This window comes from Carlito syrichta, unplaced genomic scaffold, assembly GCF_000164805.1.
Source record: "Carlito syrichta isolate Samal-C Ts95f unplaced genomic scaffold, Tarsius_syrichta-2.0.1 Scaffold312225, whole genome shotgun sequence".
Taxonomy (NCBI): Eukaryota; Metazoa; Chordata; class Mammalia; order Primates; family Tarsiidae; genus Carlito; species Carlito syrichta.
Genome location: NW_007256321.1, coordinates 348,063 through 362,161, shown reverse-complemented (window position 1 = coordinate 362,161; position 14,099 = coordinate 348,063). Strand labels below are relative to the sequence as shown.

General features: G+C 43.5%; 1 protein-coding gene across 1 annotated transcript in view; it reads right to left on the bottom strand.

The window, feature by feature from the left end:
* The window catches only part of BUB1B (BUB1 mitotic checkpoint serine/threonine kinase B), a 64,726-nt gene extending 51,067 nt beyond the window's left edge, over positions 1–13,659 (bottom strand). Inside the window, exons 1-2 of the mRNA XM_021718486.1 lie at positions 13,418–13,659; positions 8,280–8,426 (exon numbers count right to left, since the gene is read on the bottom strand). Coding sequence (XP_021574161.1) covers positions 8,280–8,426; positions 13,418–13,452 — 182 coding nt within the window. The 5' untranslated portion in view covers positions 13,453–13,659. The remainder of the gene's footprint in view (positions 1–8,279; positions 8,427–13,417) is intronic.
* Between the last annotated feature and the right edge of the window lie 440 nt (positions 13,660–14,099).

Sequence of the window (14,099 nt, the reverse complement as noted above, 5' to 3'; positions counted from 1 at the left end):
AAGCCAGGTGCAGTGGCTCATGCCTATAATCCCAGCACTCTGGGAGGCAGAGGCAAGAAGATTGCCTGAGCCCACAGGTTCGAGACCAATCTGGGCAACTTGGTGAGATCGCATCTCTACATTAAATAAAAAAATTAGCCAGGCATGGTGGTACACGCCTACGATTCCATCTACTTGGAAGGCTGAGGTGGAAGGATCGCCTAAGCCCAGCAGGTTGAGGCTGCAGTGGCCGTAAAGGTGCCACTGCACTCCAGCCTGGGCAACAGAGTGAGACTCTGACTCAAAAAATATATGTATTAATAATAACAATAGAGAGCTCAGATAAACCAACACCTATATGATCAGCTAATCTTTGACAAATGTGCCAAGACTATGCAAGGGGGAAAAAATAGTTTCTTCAACAAATGGTGCTGAATATCCACATTCAAAAGAATAAAATTGAATCCTTATCTTACAAAAAAAAATGAAAATGATAAAATAGTTCCTGACACAAGAGAATTTATACTCTAATAATAAAAACAAAGTATGGCTGAGTACGGTGGCTCAAGTCTGTATTATCAGCACTTTGGGAGGCCAAGGCAAGAGGACTGCCTGAGCCCAGGGGTTCAAGACCAGCCTGGACAACTTGGTGAGACCTCATCTCTACAATCTATCAAAAAATTAGCTGCGTGTGGTGGTGCATGCCTTTAGTTCCAGCTACTTGGAAGGCTGAGGCAGAAGGATTGCCTGAACCCAGCAGGTCAAGGCTGCGGTGGCCATAAGCGTGCCACTGCACTCCAGCTTGGGCAATGGAGTAAGACTTCAACTAAAAAAAAAACAACAAAACAAACAAACAAAAAACCCCAAAATATATCAGTGAAAAATGAACTAATAATACAAAGCAGTATAATACATTACAATTGTCAAGAATAGATCATAAAGGCTCTAAGTAGTCAAAGGAGGTATCATAGAAGTAGCCTCAGAAGATAGTACTCAGAAGGAACCATGAGATTTGAAAGGAAAAAGGTTTTTCCAAGAGAAGGAAAGTAATATTGAATAAAGTTGTGAGGTAGGATGATTTATTTAGAGATAATTGAGTGGACCCTAAGCTATAACATGAAGTCAGTACTGAGAAAAAATGGAAGCTGGGCATGGTGGCTCATGCCTATAATCCCGGCACTTTTGAAAGGCAGGAGGACTGTTTGATCCCAGGAGCTCAGGCAACATAGTGAGACACAGACTCTACAAAAAAAAAAAAAATCAGACAATGATGGCATGCACCTATAGACCTGGCTACTTGGAAGGCTGAGGTAGAAAGACTGCCTGATCCCAGGAAGTTGAGGCTTCAGTGAACCATGATCATGCCACTGCACTGCACTCCAGCCTGGGGAACACGTCAAGACCCCAACTCAAAAAAGAAAAAGGACATGTTTTATTTATTTATTTATTTTTTGAGTAGGAGTCTCACTGTTGGAGGGCAGTGGCACGCTCCTAGGCACTGCAGCCTCGGCCTGCTGGGCCTAGTCGATCCTTCCGCCTCAGCCTTCCAAGTAGCTGGAACTACAGGCATGCGCCACCACACCCAGATAATTTTTTGATTAATTGTAGAGATGAAGTCTCATCAAGTTGCCCAGGCTGGTCTTGAACCCATAGGCTCAGGCAATCCTCTCACCTCGGCCTCCCAAAGTGCTGGGATTACAGGCTTGAGCCACCATGCCGGACTAAAGGGTATGCTTTAAATGTAAATTTAAAGACTCTGGATTCCATCTACTCAAGTTACTATTGATTCTTTACTGGGAGGATTATCTTGAATATGATAAGACTTCAAAAAAAAGCAATTTTATAAGGGTGAGAGGCATTAAAAGAAGGAACGATAATTATGGAATTAACATGACAATATAAGTGTGAGATGATGAGATTATCAGCAAAAATGGTAAGACAAATAAAACCCAAAAAACTACCAAAAAAAAAAAAAAAAAAATCGGCACCTCCACCACCCCCTACTGGGAAGATGAGAACCTATTCAGTAAATGGTGCTGGGAAAACTGGTTGACCACATGCAGAAGATTGAAATAGGACCCATACCTATCCCCATACACAAAAATTAACTCTAAATGGATCAGAAACCTAAATGTAAAACTTCAAATTATAAGAATCTTAGAAAATGCAGGAGACACTCTTATAGAAGTTAGAACTGGCAACCAATTCCTGATCAAAATCCAAAGTGCCCATGCAATAAGAGATAAGATAGACAAGTGGGACCTCATTAAAGTGACAAGCTTCTGCAAAGCCAAAGAAACCATCAAGAGAGCAGGAAGACAGCCCACAGACTGGGAAAAAACATTTGCCAACTCCATGTCTGACAAAGGTCTAACTAACATCAAGGATCTACAAGGAACTCAAACGTGCTGAAAAGAAAAAAACAGTTACAAAGTGTGTAAAAGATATGAACAGACACTTCTCAAAAGACTTATGAGCAGCCAACAGATACATGATAAAATGTTCAGCCTCACTAGTCATCAAGGAAATACAAATTAAAACTACACTGAGATACCACCTAACTCCAGTCAGAATGGTCATCATCAATAACTCAAAAAATAACAAATGCTGGAGAGGATGTGGTGAAAAGGGAACACTTCTACACTGTTGGTGGGAGGGTAAACTAGTACAGCCTCTGTGGAAAACAGTGTGGCAATTCCTAAAAGTTCTAAAATTCCATATGACCCTGCAATCCCCCTACTGGGAATATACCTGGAAGAACTCAAATCACTCTATAAAAAAGATACCTGCACATGTATGTTTATCACAGCATTGTTCACAATAGCAAGAACATGGAACCAATCATGCTGCCCATCAAAAGAGGATTGGATTTTTAAAAGTGGTAAATATACACAATGGAATATTATGCAGCCACAAAGAAGAACAAAATTATGAACTTCGCAGCAACCTGGATGGAATTAGGGTTTATAACACTGAGTGATCTTTCACAGAAACAAAGATCTGAGTATCACATGTTCTCACTCATAAGTGGACTTTGAACAGCTACCCTAACACTATAATAAAAGAATCGATAGTAGCGAGAAACCGCAGTGGGCGAGTGGGCAGGTGCGATTGATAGTAGTCGAGATCTGCCTGGGGGGGCACACCTCAACAAGGTTACCAGCACACCTCATCAAGGTTACCTTCATAATGAATATTTGTATACCTAACCCTGAATTGTACCCCAAAATTAAAAAAAAGAAATCAACGTCTCAAAACCAATCTATGGGTTCAAAGCATCTAATAAAACTGCCAGCAGGCTTTTTTCAAGAAACTGGCAAGATAATTTTAAAATTTGTTTGGAAAAGGCAAAGGACCAAGAATAGCAAGAATAGTCAAAGCAATCTTTTTGAAAAAGAAGAATACCAGCCTAGGCAACATGGCGAGACTTTGTCTCTACAAAAAAAAAAAATAATAATCAAAAAAATTAGCCAGGTATGGTGGCACACACCTATAATCCCAGCTACTCGGGAGACTGAGGCAGATTATCACCTGAACCCAGGAATTCAACACTGCAGTGAACTATGATGGTGCCACCGCACTCCAGCCTGAACGACAGAGCGAGACCACAGCTCAAAAAAAAACAAACAGAACAAAAGTTGAACTCACTCTGCCTGACCTACTATATAAAGCTAATCAATACATGTTATTGGTGAATGAATAGACAATTAGATCAATGGAAAAGAACAGAAAGTCCAGAAGTAATCCACACGTACGTGATTAAAAGATTTTGAGCTGAGGCAGGAGGATTGCTTGTGCCCAGGAGTTCGGCAACATAGCAAAATTTTGTCTCTACAAAAAAAAAAAAAAATCAAAAAAATTAGCTGGGTGTAGGAGCACCTGAAGTTACAGCTACTTGGGAGGCTGAGATGGAAGGACTGCCAGAGCCCAGGACGTCAAGGCTACAATGAGCATGTCAGCACCACTGCACTCCAGCCACTCTAGCTTGGGTGACAGAGGGAGACCCTACTCAAAAAGAAAAAAAAAGTAAAACTTGGTGGTTAAAAAACAATACCGAGACAGACAGCCATAGACTGAGAAAAAAATATTTGCAACACATATATTTCATAAAGCACGAGTATACACAATATATAAAGAATTCCTGTAACCCAGTTTAAAAACCGGGCAAGGCCGGGAGCGGTGGCTCATGCCTATAATCCCAGCACTTTGGGAGGCTGAGGTGAAAGGATTGCCTGAGCCCATGGGTTCAAGACCAGCCTGGGCAACTTGGTGAGACCTCATCTCTACAGTAAATCAAAAAATTAGCCAGGTGTGGTGGCACATGCCTGTAGTTCCAGCTACTTGGAAGGTTGAAGGGAAGGATCGCCTGAGGCCAGCAGGTCGAGGCTGCGGTGGCCATGAGCGTGCCACTGCACTCCAGCCTGGGCAACAGAGTGAGACTCCAACTCAAAAAAAAAAAAAAAAAAAAAATCAGGGAAATGCAAACTAAAACCATAATGAGCTACAACTGCAAACAACTAGAATGGTTAAAATGAAACAGATTGGTCAGGCACGGTGGCTCATGCCTATAATCCCAGTACTTTGGGAGGCCAAGGTAAGAGGATTGCCTGAGCCCATGGATTTGAGACCAGCCTGGGCAACTTGGTGAGATCTCATCTCTACAATAAATCAAAAAACTAGCTGGGTGTGGTGGTGCCCACCTGTAGTTCTAGCTACTTGGAAGGCTGAGGTGGAAGGATCGCCTGAGCCTAGCAGGTTGAGACTGTGGTGGCCGTGAGCAGCGTGTCACTGCACTCCAGCCTGGGTGACAGAGTAAAACTCCAACTCAAAAAAGAAGAGAGAAAAGAAACAGGTTTACAACACCAAATACTGGAGTAGATAGATTTGGAGCAAATGAACTTTCTTTCATGAAGCACAAAAATGAAAAACCTAAGTGTCCACCAATTGATGAATGGATAAATAAATGGAATCTGATTCACAGTAAAAAGAACACTCCACTGATACTTGTAAAATGAAAAAGCTTAAAAATATGTTAAATGAAAGATTGTATGATTCTATTTATGTAAAATTCTAGAATAGGCAAAAGCAACCAATCGTGATAGAAATCTGATCAGTAGGTGCTTCATGAGGGAGGGGGGATTGATTAAGGGACACAAGAGAACTTTCTGAGGTAGAAATGTTTTGTGTCTTAAAATGCATGTCAAAAATAATTAAAAATCTGAGATTTAACTGCAAATATTATATATACATGTATTTTTAAATCATGTCTTTAGCGATCAACTACATATAGTTAGGATGAGAGAAAACAATGAGTAAGGTAATTCAGATGAGTTTTGGTACCACCAAACAAAACAGAGAAGTAGAAAAAGGAAGGACATTTATCAGAAGAGATTCAGTATTTAATACATTAAGTGAAAAATTAATCCAATTATATGTTACAGGTAGATAAAAAGACATTTAAAAGGCAAGTAAGAGATTTCAATGGTAGCTGAACAATCCTGGAAAACTTGAATATGGAATGAGAACAGAGGGCAAAGAACACAGACTTAAGTGAAACAGTAGGAAACCAACAAGAAAAGAGAAGGCCAGGCATGGAGTTCACACCTGTAATCCCAGCACTTTAGGAGGCCAAGGTGGGGAAGATTCCTTGAGTTCAGACTGGGACAACTAAGCGAAACCTTATCTCCACCAAAAAAAAAAAAAAAATCAGCCAGGCATGCACCTGTAGTCCTAGCTACTTGGGAGGCTGAGGTTGGAGGATGGCATGAGCCCAAGTTTGAAGCTGTGGGAGGATGGCTTGAGCACAGTTTGAGGCTGTGGTGAGCTGTGATCATGCCACTGCACTCTAGCGTGGGTATCAGAGTGAGACTCTGACTCAAAAAAAAACAAGAAACAAAGAAGAATGGGGTCAGAAAAGTAGAAAAACTAGTAGTCACGCTACTATAATACAGTATTTTTTATGTACCTTTTCTATGTTCAGATATCTCTAGATGCACAAATATGATTGTGTTACAATTGCCTACAGCATTAAGTACAATAACATGCTGTACAGGATAGTAGTCTAGGAGTATTAGGCTATACCATATAGCCTACATGTGTAGTAGGCTACACTATCTAGGTTTGTGTAAGTACCTCTATGATATTTGTACAGTGACACAATAGCTTAACACCATATTTCTCAGAATGCATTCCTATCATTAAGCAGTGTGACTGAGCCAGGAAGAATAGAATACCACCATCTCTATAAACTCAAGTTTTTTTAAAGATCCAGTGAGATGAGTAAGATGTTCACTACAAGCCGGGCTTGGTGGCTCAGCCTGTAATCCCGCACCTTGGGAGGCTGAGGTGAGTGGACTGCCTGAGCCTGCGGGTTCGAGAACCACCTAGGCAACTTGGTGAGACCCCATCTCTACAATAAATCAAAAAACTAGCTGGGCGTGGTAGCGCGCACCTGCAGTTCCAGCTACTTGGAAGCCTGAGGTGGAAGGATCACCGGAGCCCAGCAGGTCGAGGTTGTGGTGGCTGGGAGTGGCCACTGTACTCCCAGTCTGGGTGACAGAGTGAGACTCCAACTCAAAAAAGAAAGATGTCCACTGCATTATAACCCAAAATTATGATAATTTGCCTATTATAGTAAAACTTTTTATCAGAGATTGAATACAGAAACTGATACTGCTGGACGCAGTGGCTCACGCCTGTAATCCTAGCACTTTGGGAGATGGAGGCAAGTGGATTACCTGAGCCCATGGGTTCGAGACCAGCCTGGGCAACTTGGCGAGACCTCGTCTCTATACAAAACCAAAAAATTAGCTGGGCACGGTGGCGCACACCTGTGGTTCCAGCTACTTGGAAGGCTGAAGTGGAAGGATTGCCTGAGTCCAGCGGGTCGAGGCTGCAGTGGTCGTGAGCATGCCACTGCACTCCAGCCCAGGTGACAGAGTAAAACTCCGACACACACAAAAAAAGAAAAGAAACTGATACTGATGGCAAATCACAGTGGCTCACGCCCGTAATCTCAGCACTTTGGGAGGTGGAGGTGAGAGGACTGCCTGAGCCTTTGGGTTCGAGACCAGCCTGGTCAACATAGCAAGGCCTCGTCTCTACAATAAACCAAAAAATTAGCTGGGCATGGTGACGCATGCCTATAGTTCCAGCTACTTGGAAGGCTGAGGCGGAAGGATCGCCCGAGCCCAGAAGGTCGAGGCTGTGGTGGTCATGAGTGTGCCACTGGACTCCAGACTGGGTGACAGAGTGAGATTCCAGCTCAAAAAAAAAAAGAAAAGAAAGAAATGGATACTGACTATTGACTGGCCAGTTGCAGTGGTTCACACCTGTAATCCCAACACTGGGAAGTGGAGGCAAGAGTATTGCCTGAGCCCATGAGTTCAAGACCGGCCTGGGCAACATGGCAAGACCTTGTCTCTACAATAAATCAAAAAATTAGCCGGGTCCAGTGGCGCACACCTGTAGTTCCAGCTACTTGGAAGGTTGAGGTGGAAGGATTGCCTAAGCCCAGCAGGTTGAGGCTGTGGTGGCTGTGAGTGTGACAGTGCCCTCCAGCCTGGGCAACAGAGTGAGACTCCTACACACACACACACACACACACACACACACACACACAGAAACTGATATTTTAGTTTACCATTTTTAGAAAAGCATAATCATCAAAACATGTATTAGTAAATGGAGAGCAAGAGTCATAGGTCTATTTGAATATGAGTATTTTTCAGTTTTTTTAAATTCAGAGAGTTTGTTAAATCATTACTGAGAAACTTTCTAGTATAATTCAGTTTGAGGCTTACATGATCTTTAGAGACCACTATTTCCTTTAGCAACATTCTCAAAAATACCTTCCTAGAAAATTAATAATTGAGTACACTTATAAAAGCAGATTCATCCTCCCTCTGTACTCAGAATTCAAGGAGAAATCTATCTAATTGATTACTATCAAAGAGTTAAGTCTGTTTAAGGGTCCAAAATGACATAATACTTTTGGGAAACATTGCAATGCAATACTTTTTTATTATGCTTATCATTGCCTATTGTAAAAAAAAATGTCTCTCTATTGATAAAAGAGTTTGCTCCACAATGAAATGAAACCCTATAGCCCTTGTTCTTCATCATACTTAAGGACATCTTCAGAGAGCTGTCATATGACAGGAAAGCTGGTAAAGAACAGATTCTCATACCACCAATTTTTGAAGAGTACTCCTTATGCCATCCCACATAGATCCACACCCTCATTATCTACCATGAGGGGACTGAATGATGACAGGTTGAGCCCCAACCATTCTACACACCGTTTCTGCTGCTGAAGAGTACTGTTACAGGCAAATTCTTGCTGTGCCAGTGCTCCCTGAAGTGTGGACATAATCCGCCCTTGCCTTAAGGGTTGTACGTTTTCTTTACTCAGCTCCCATTCATCTCCCTCCAGGGACATGGCTTCACTGTGAAGAGGGAAACAAAAGTAAATTTCATACCCACATCAACTTATTACAGGACTAGATTAATGTAAATATTTTTAGATAGGTAATTATTCAAGATCTTATTTAATATGGTAGAATGAAACAGTAGTAGTATTACTATACTCCTAAGCTTCTGAGCCTTTCTGTCACCTGGTTTCCAAGTTTATGGTTACAGTATTACCTAATGGAAGAGAGAACTTGGCAAGGGTATTGTAGTATTGTGGCCAATACTACAAGAATAAAGCTTAAGGCAAGCCAAGCATGTTGGTCATGCCTATAATCCCAGCACTTTTGGAGACGGAGGCGAGAGGATTGCCTGAGCACAGGAGTTTGAGATCAGCTTGGGCAACTTGGCGAGACCTCATCACTATAACAAATCAAAAAATTAGCCAGGTGTGGTAGTATGTACCTGTAGTTCCAGCTACTTGGAAGGCTGAGGCAAAAGGATCGCCTGAGCCCAGCAGGTCAAGGCTGTGGTGGCTGTGAGCATGCCATGCACTCCAGCTTGGACGACAGAGTGAGACTTTGATTCAAAAAATAAGAATAATAATAATAAAGCTAAAGGCAGAAAGAAAGGGGAAAAAAGTGTTAAAAATTTGGTAAAGTAGCTAAGAAGGCAACAAGCAGTTCTGTGCCGACCATTGCTTCATTTTAAAATTAACAAAGTATTGATCAGACTAACACCCACGGTTCAACTGAAGACTCAGAACTGAAGTCTATATACATAGGCAGCCCAGAGCAGAAGCAGAAAAAAAATACAATTTACTGATCACAACTGGCACCTCATTAATTCTATCAAGTCAACTGGGAGAAAGAATCTCCCAAACGTCTTGGAGGCAATCACCATTGCAATCACTCTGCACCTCAGAGTCCTACAATAGTTCGATAGACGCCTACTTCTAATTAAGAGATATATCTCCGGGTTTAAAACAAAAAGAAGAGACAGATAGGCACTAATCTTCAAAACAGAGTGAAAGTAATGTGATACTTTGGTCTAGGATGAGCACTAGAAACTCTCAAGATAACTGTGATTAATAATTTCAGCCGGGCTCAGTGGCTCAGCCTGTAATTCCACGCCTTTGGGAGGCTGAGGTGAGTGAACTGCCTGAGCCCGCAGGTTCGAGACCCGCCTGGGCAGGCGAGACCTCATCTCTACAATAAATCAAAAAATTAGCCGGGCGTGGTAGTGTGCGCCTGTAATTCCGGCTACACGGAAGGCTGAGGCGGAAGGATCGCTGGAGCCCAGCAGGTCAAGGCTGCGGTGGGCGGGAGCGGCCACTGCACTCGTCTGGGCGACAGAGTGAGACTCCAACTCAAAATAAATAAATAAATAAATAAAAAATAATAATTTCAATGGTAGTCAGACACACACATATATATTTTTAATTGTTTTGAGTCAGAGTCTCACTGTGTTGCCTAGGCTGAAGTGCAGTGGCATGCTCACGGCCACCACAGCCTCTACCTGCTGGCCTCAGGCGATCCTTCCACGTAGCTGGAACTACAGGTGCATGCTAAGCCCGGTTAATTTTTTATTTACTTTAGAGACAAAGTCTCATCAAGTTGCCCAGGCAGGTCTCGAACCTTTGGGCTCAGGCACTCCTCTCGCCTTGGCCTCCCAAAGTGCTGGGATTACAGGTGTGAGCCACCATGCCAGGCCTAGACACATCTTTTAAACTACAATAACTTCTCACTTAACGTCAGTGATAGCTTCTTGGACACTGCAACTTAATCAAAATGACATATAATGAAGCTAATTTTACCACAGGCTAATCGCTATATTTGTTTGTTTGTTTTGTGAGTTGGAATTTCACTCTCTTGCCCAGACTGGAGGGCAGTGGCAGGCTCTAGGCCATCACGGCCTCGCCCTGCTGGGCTCAGCCAATCCTTCTGCCTCAGGCTTCCAAAGTGCTGGGATTATAGGCGTGAACCACCATGCCTGGCCTGCTAATTGGTATAAATAAGAGTTAAACTCCACTGGGCGCAATGGCTCATGCCTGTAATCCCAGCACTCTGGGAGGAGGAAGTGAAAGGATTGCCTGAGTGCAGGGGTTCACAACCAGCCTGGGCAACTTGGCGAGATCTCTACAAAAAACTAAAAAACTAGCCGGTCGTGGTGGCATGTGCCTGTAGTTCCAGCTTACTTAGAAGGCTGAGGCAGAAGGATTGCCTGAGCCCAGCAGGTCAAGGTTGAAGTGGTGGCCATGAGCATGCCACTGCACTCCAACTTGGGTGAGAGTAAGACACCAACTAAAAAAAAAAAAAATTAAGCTCCATGGCATATATCAGGTCAAACATCATTATGCTTCTAAATAAAGACAAAAACACTTCTAATATTAAAAGTTGAAATAAATATGATCTATACATACATTTTTAAAAGGTTAATAAAACCAAGATAATTATTTACCCAATTTTTGGCAAATAGCAAATGACTGCAATCATAGCAGTAGTGGGTTAAATCAAGGAATACATATTCCAAAATGAAAATTAAAAAGAGCATCTTCTACCACCATAAAATTCAAAACCAAACAATGACAAATATAGCAGGTTCACTGGCACATTCATGTGGTATTATTGTCATGCATGTGTATGACCATCGTATAGTTTATAAGTTTTTATTTTACAATAATTTGTATTAATTCCTTCACTCATTTTCCAACCTGCTTATTCCAGTTCAAAATCGAGGGTAGCCAGGGCCCACCCCAGGGACAGGATACCATTCCACCATAGGGTACACTCAGTCACCCCAAACTCACTCAGATTGGAATTATTTAGACATGCCAATTAACCTAATGGGCACATCTTTGGGATGTGGGAGGAAACTGGAGTACCTGTGGAAATCCACGCAGACAATGGGAAAAACACACAAACTCCGTACATGTAGCAGCTGTAGCAGGAAATTGATTTTTTTTCTCATCAACATTATAAAGAAATGACATTATTCAAGGACCTGTTGTATACTGTGTGAACCCTGTAAATTTAAATGCCATGCCATTTATTTTTGTATCCACATGGTCTAAACCAGGATATAACACTAGTATGCACTAAAGAAATGCTTGTTGAATTCATCTGAATTTCTTCTCTTGCTCTTTTTTTGTTTGTTTTGAGTTGGAGTCTCACTCTGTCACCCAGACTGGAGTGCAGTGGCATGCTCACAGCCACCACAGACTTGGCCACCACAGACTCGACCTGCTGGACTCAGGCAATCCTTCTACCTCAGCCTTCCAAGTAACTGTAACTACAGGAGTGCACCACCACATCTGGCTAATTTTTTGATCTGTTCTAAAGAAGAGGTCTTGCCATGTTACTCAGGCTGGTCTCAGACTCCTGGGCTCAGGCAATCCTCTTGCCTCCATCTCCCAAAATGTTGGGATTACAGGTATGAGCCACCGCGCCCAGCCTTCTCTTGCTCTTAAAATAACAATTGTGAAGCTGTGGTACTCCAGCCTGGGCGACGGAGCGAGACTCCGACTCAAAAAAACAATTGCATCATCTCAGTTAAATGTCCCAAACTGAGCTGAGACTCCCTCCTCCGCCTTCCCAGACCTGCTCCTCCCAGTCTTTCCCCTTCTCAAATGGCAGTTCCATCCTTGCAGTTGCTCAAGGCAATAAATCTTTGATGTCTTCTCACACTCTTCAGTCAGTCAGTCAGTCAGCAAATCCTATTGGTTCTACCTTCAGAAATACACCCAGAAATCAACCACTTCTCACCATCTCCACTGTTTTCCACCTGGTTCAGGCCACCATTTTCTTCTCCTGGCTGAATTATCTCAAGGATCACTTAACTGATATCCCTGCTTCCTCCTCTGCTGCCTTTAATCTATTCAACACTTCAGCCAAAATGGTTCCATTTAAACTCAAGTCAGATTATGCCTTTCCTCTGCTCAAAACATTCCAATAACTTTCAATTGTGACCAGAGTAAAAGCCAAGTCTTTACAATGCCTGCATCCTCATCTTTTTTACTTAATTGTCTTTTACACTCCTTATTCCTTCTGCTCCAGTGACAGTGGCCTTGGATATGTCAGGCGCAACTTCCTCCCCAACCCTCATGCCCGGATTCCGTACTTTCCCCAGATACATGAACAACTCGCTCTTGTGTTTCCTTCAAATCTCGACCCAAATGACACCTCCTCAATAGAGCCTGTGTTCAAACACATCTAAAATTGCACCAACCCCCACCTGCAACACTCCCTATGACCCCTGGCTTTTTTTTTTTTTTTTTAAGTACTGACCACCACCTTCACCTAACTTGTACTTTCTCTTGTTCATTGTCTGACTCCCCCACCTTCATCCCATCTCAAAACTTAAGCTTATGAGGGTTGAGATTTGTGTCTTTTGTTTATTTGCTGCACCCAGTACTTAGTCAATAAATACTTGTTGCATGAATAAAAGAGACCGTGACATAGCCTTTATCTACGTATTGTTAACTCCTTAATGAAAATGCATACAGAATTCCAACCTAGAACTACGATATGGGTTTTTTATATATAAGGAAAAGCAGCAAACGTGTGGAGAAAGGCTTTTTAGACCTCTCTGCTGTTGGCATATCGACAGCACCTATCCTTTGTGGAGCACTTAGGCGTCCTTGTAAGCAGTTAAGGCACAGATACTTTGAATTCCTCCAGAACCCTGTAGGGTGGCAATTAATATCTGCCGACTTCCCCACGGTCAAACAACTAGCGAATGGTTGGGTGGGCTGAGATACAAACAGACCACATGACAGACGCAGAGCCCTCTGTACCCCTGGGGTCCCGCCGCCCCCGTGGCTTTGAAGCTGGATGCAGCAGGATTCTCAGGTGCCTCACCCCACTGCGCCTTCACCTCCACTCCTTGCAGGGAAAAGGCTCCGGCGGGGCCCGCTCTCCTCCTGACCGTACCGGCCCTCCCCTGGACTGCTCTGAGCGGAGCCTCTGCCACCTGCCAGCCACCCTCGGGCCCCTCAGGCCCAGCCCCCAACTGGTCCTCCCGTACCCACCTCAGAGCACCCTCTTCCTTCTTCAACGCCGCCATCCTGCATTCCCGGCTCAGGCCCTAGTCCTGCCACAGGCCTTTCCTCAGGGCCACAGACCTTCTGGGCGTTCCTCCGAAACCTGCGCTTAGAGCTACCGGAGCGACAAAAGCTCACCTAGCACCCTCACACACCAGCCACCTCAAGCACACGTCCCCAGCCAAGTTTCAAATTTAACGGTCCCGCGCGGCCCACGTGGCCACGCCCCTCCGCTCCTCCTTACTCGCGCCTCTCGCCCAAGGCATCCTGGGGCTTGTAGTTTATTCCGGGTCTAGACCATACGGTCACGGTGCATGATGGGAGTTGTAGTTTACTGGGTCAATGGCCTCCCAGGTGCAGCAGGCTTAGAAGAAAAGAATTCTCTGCGGGTGCTCTCTGTTTCCTGGCTCAGAAGCGAATCTCTGAGCTCAGCGAGGGACACTTTAAGTACCAGAATGTATTTGATGTTTTGATTATAGGGAGAAATCTTTGAGTGCTTAACCCTGGTCTGGGTCTTCTGGGTGATTAACCCTGCAGTCTCACCCGTCCAGGGTTCTCAAGCGCTCTGACCCAGCTGTTTCCTGCCCCACACTTGAATTTAAAAAAACTGGATCTAGTTCTGTAAAATCGTACCAAATGTGCAACGTTAGACAAGCCACATATTCTCTCT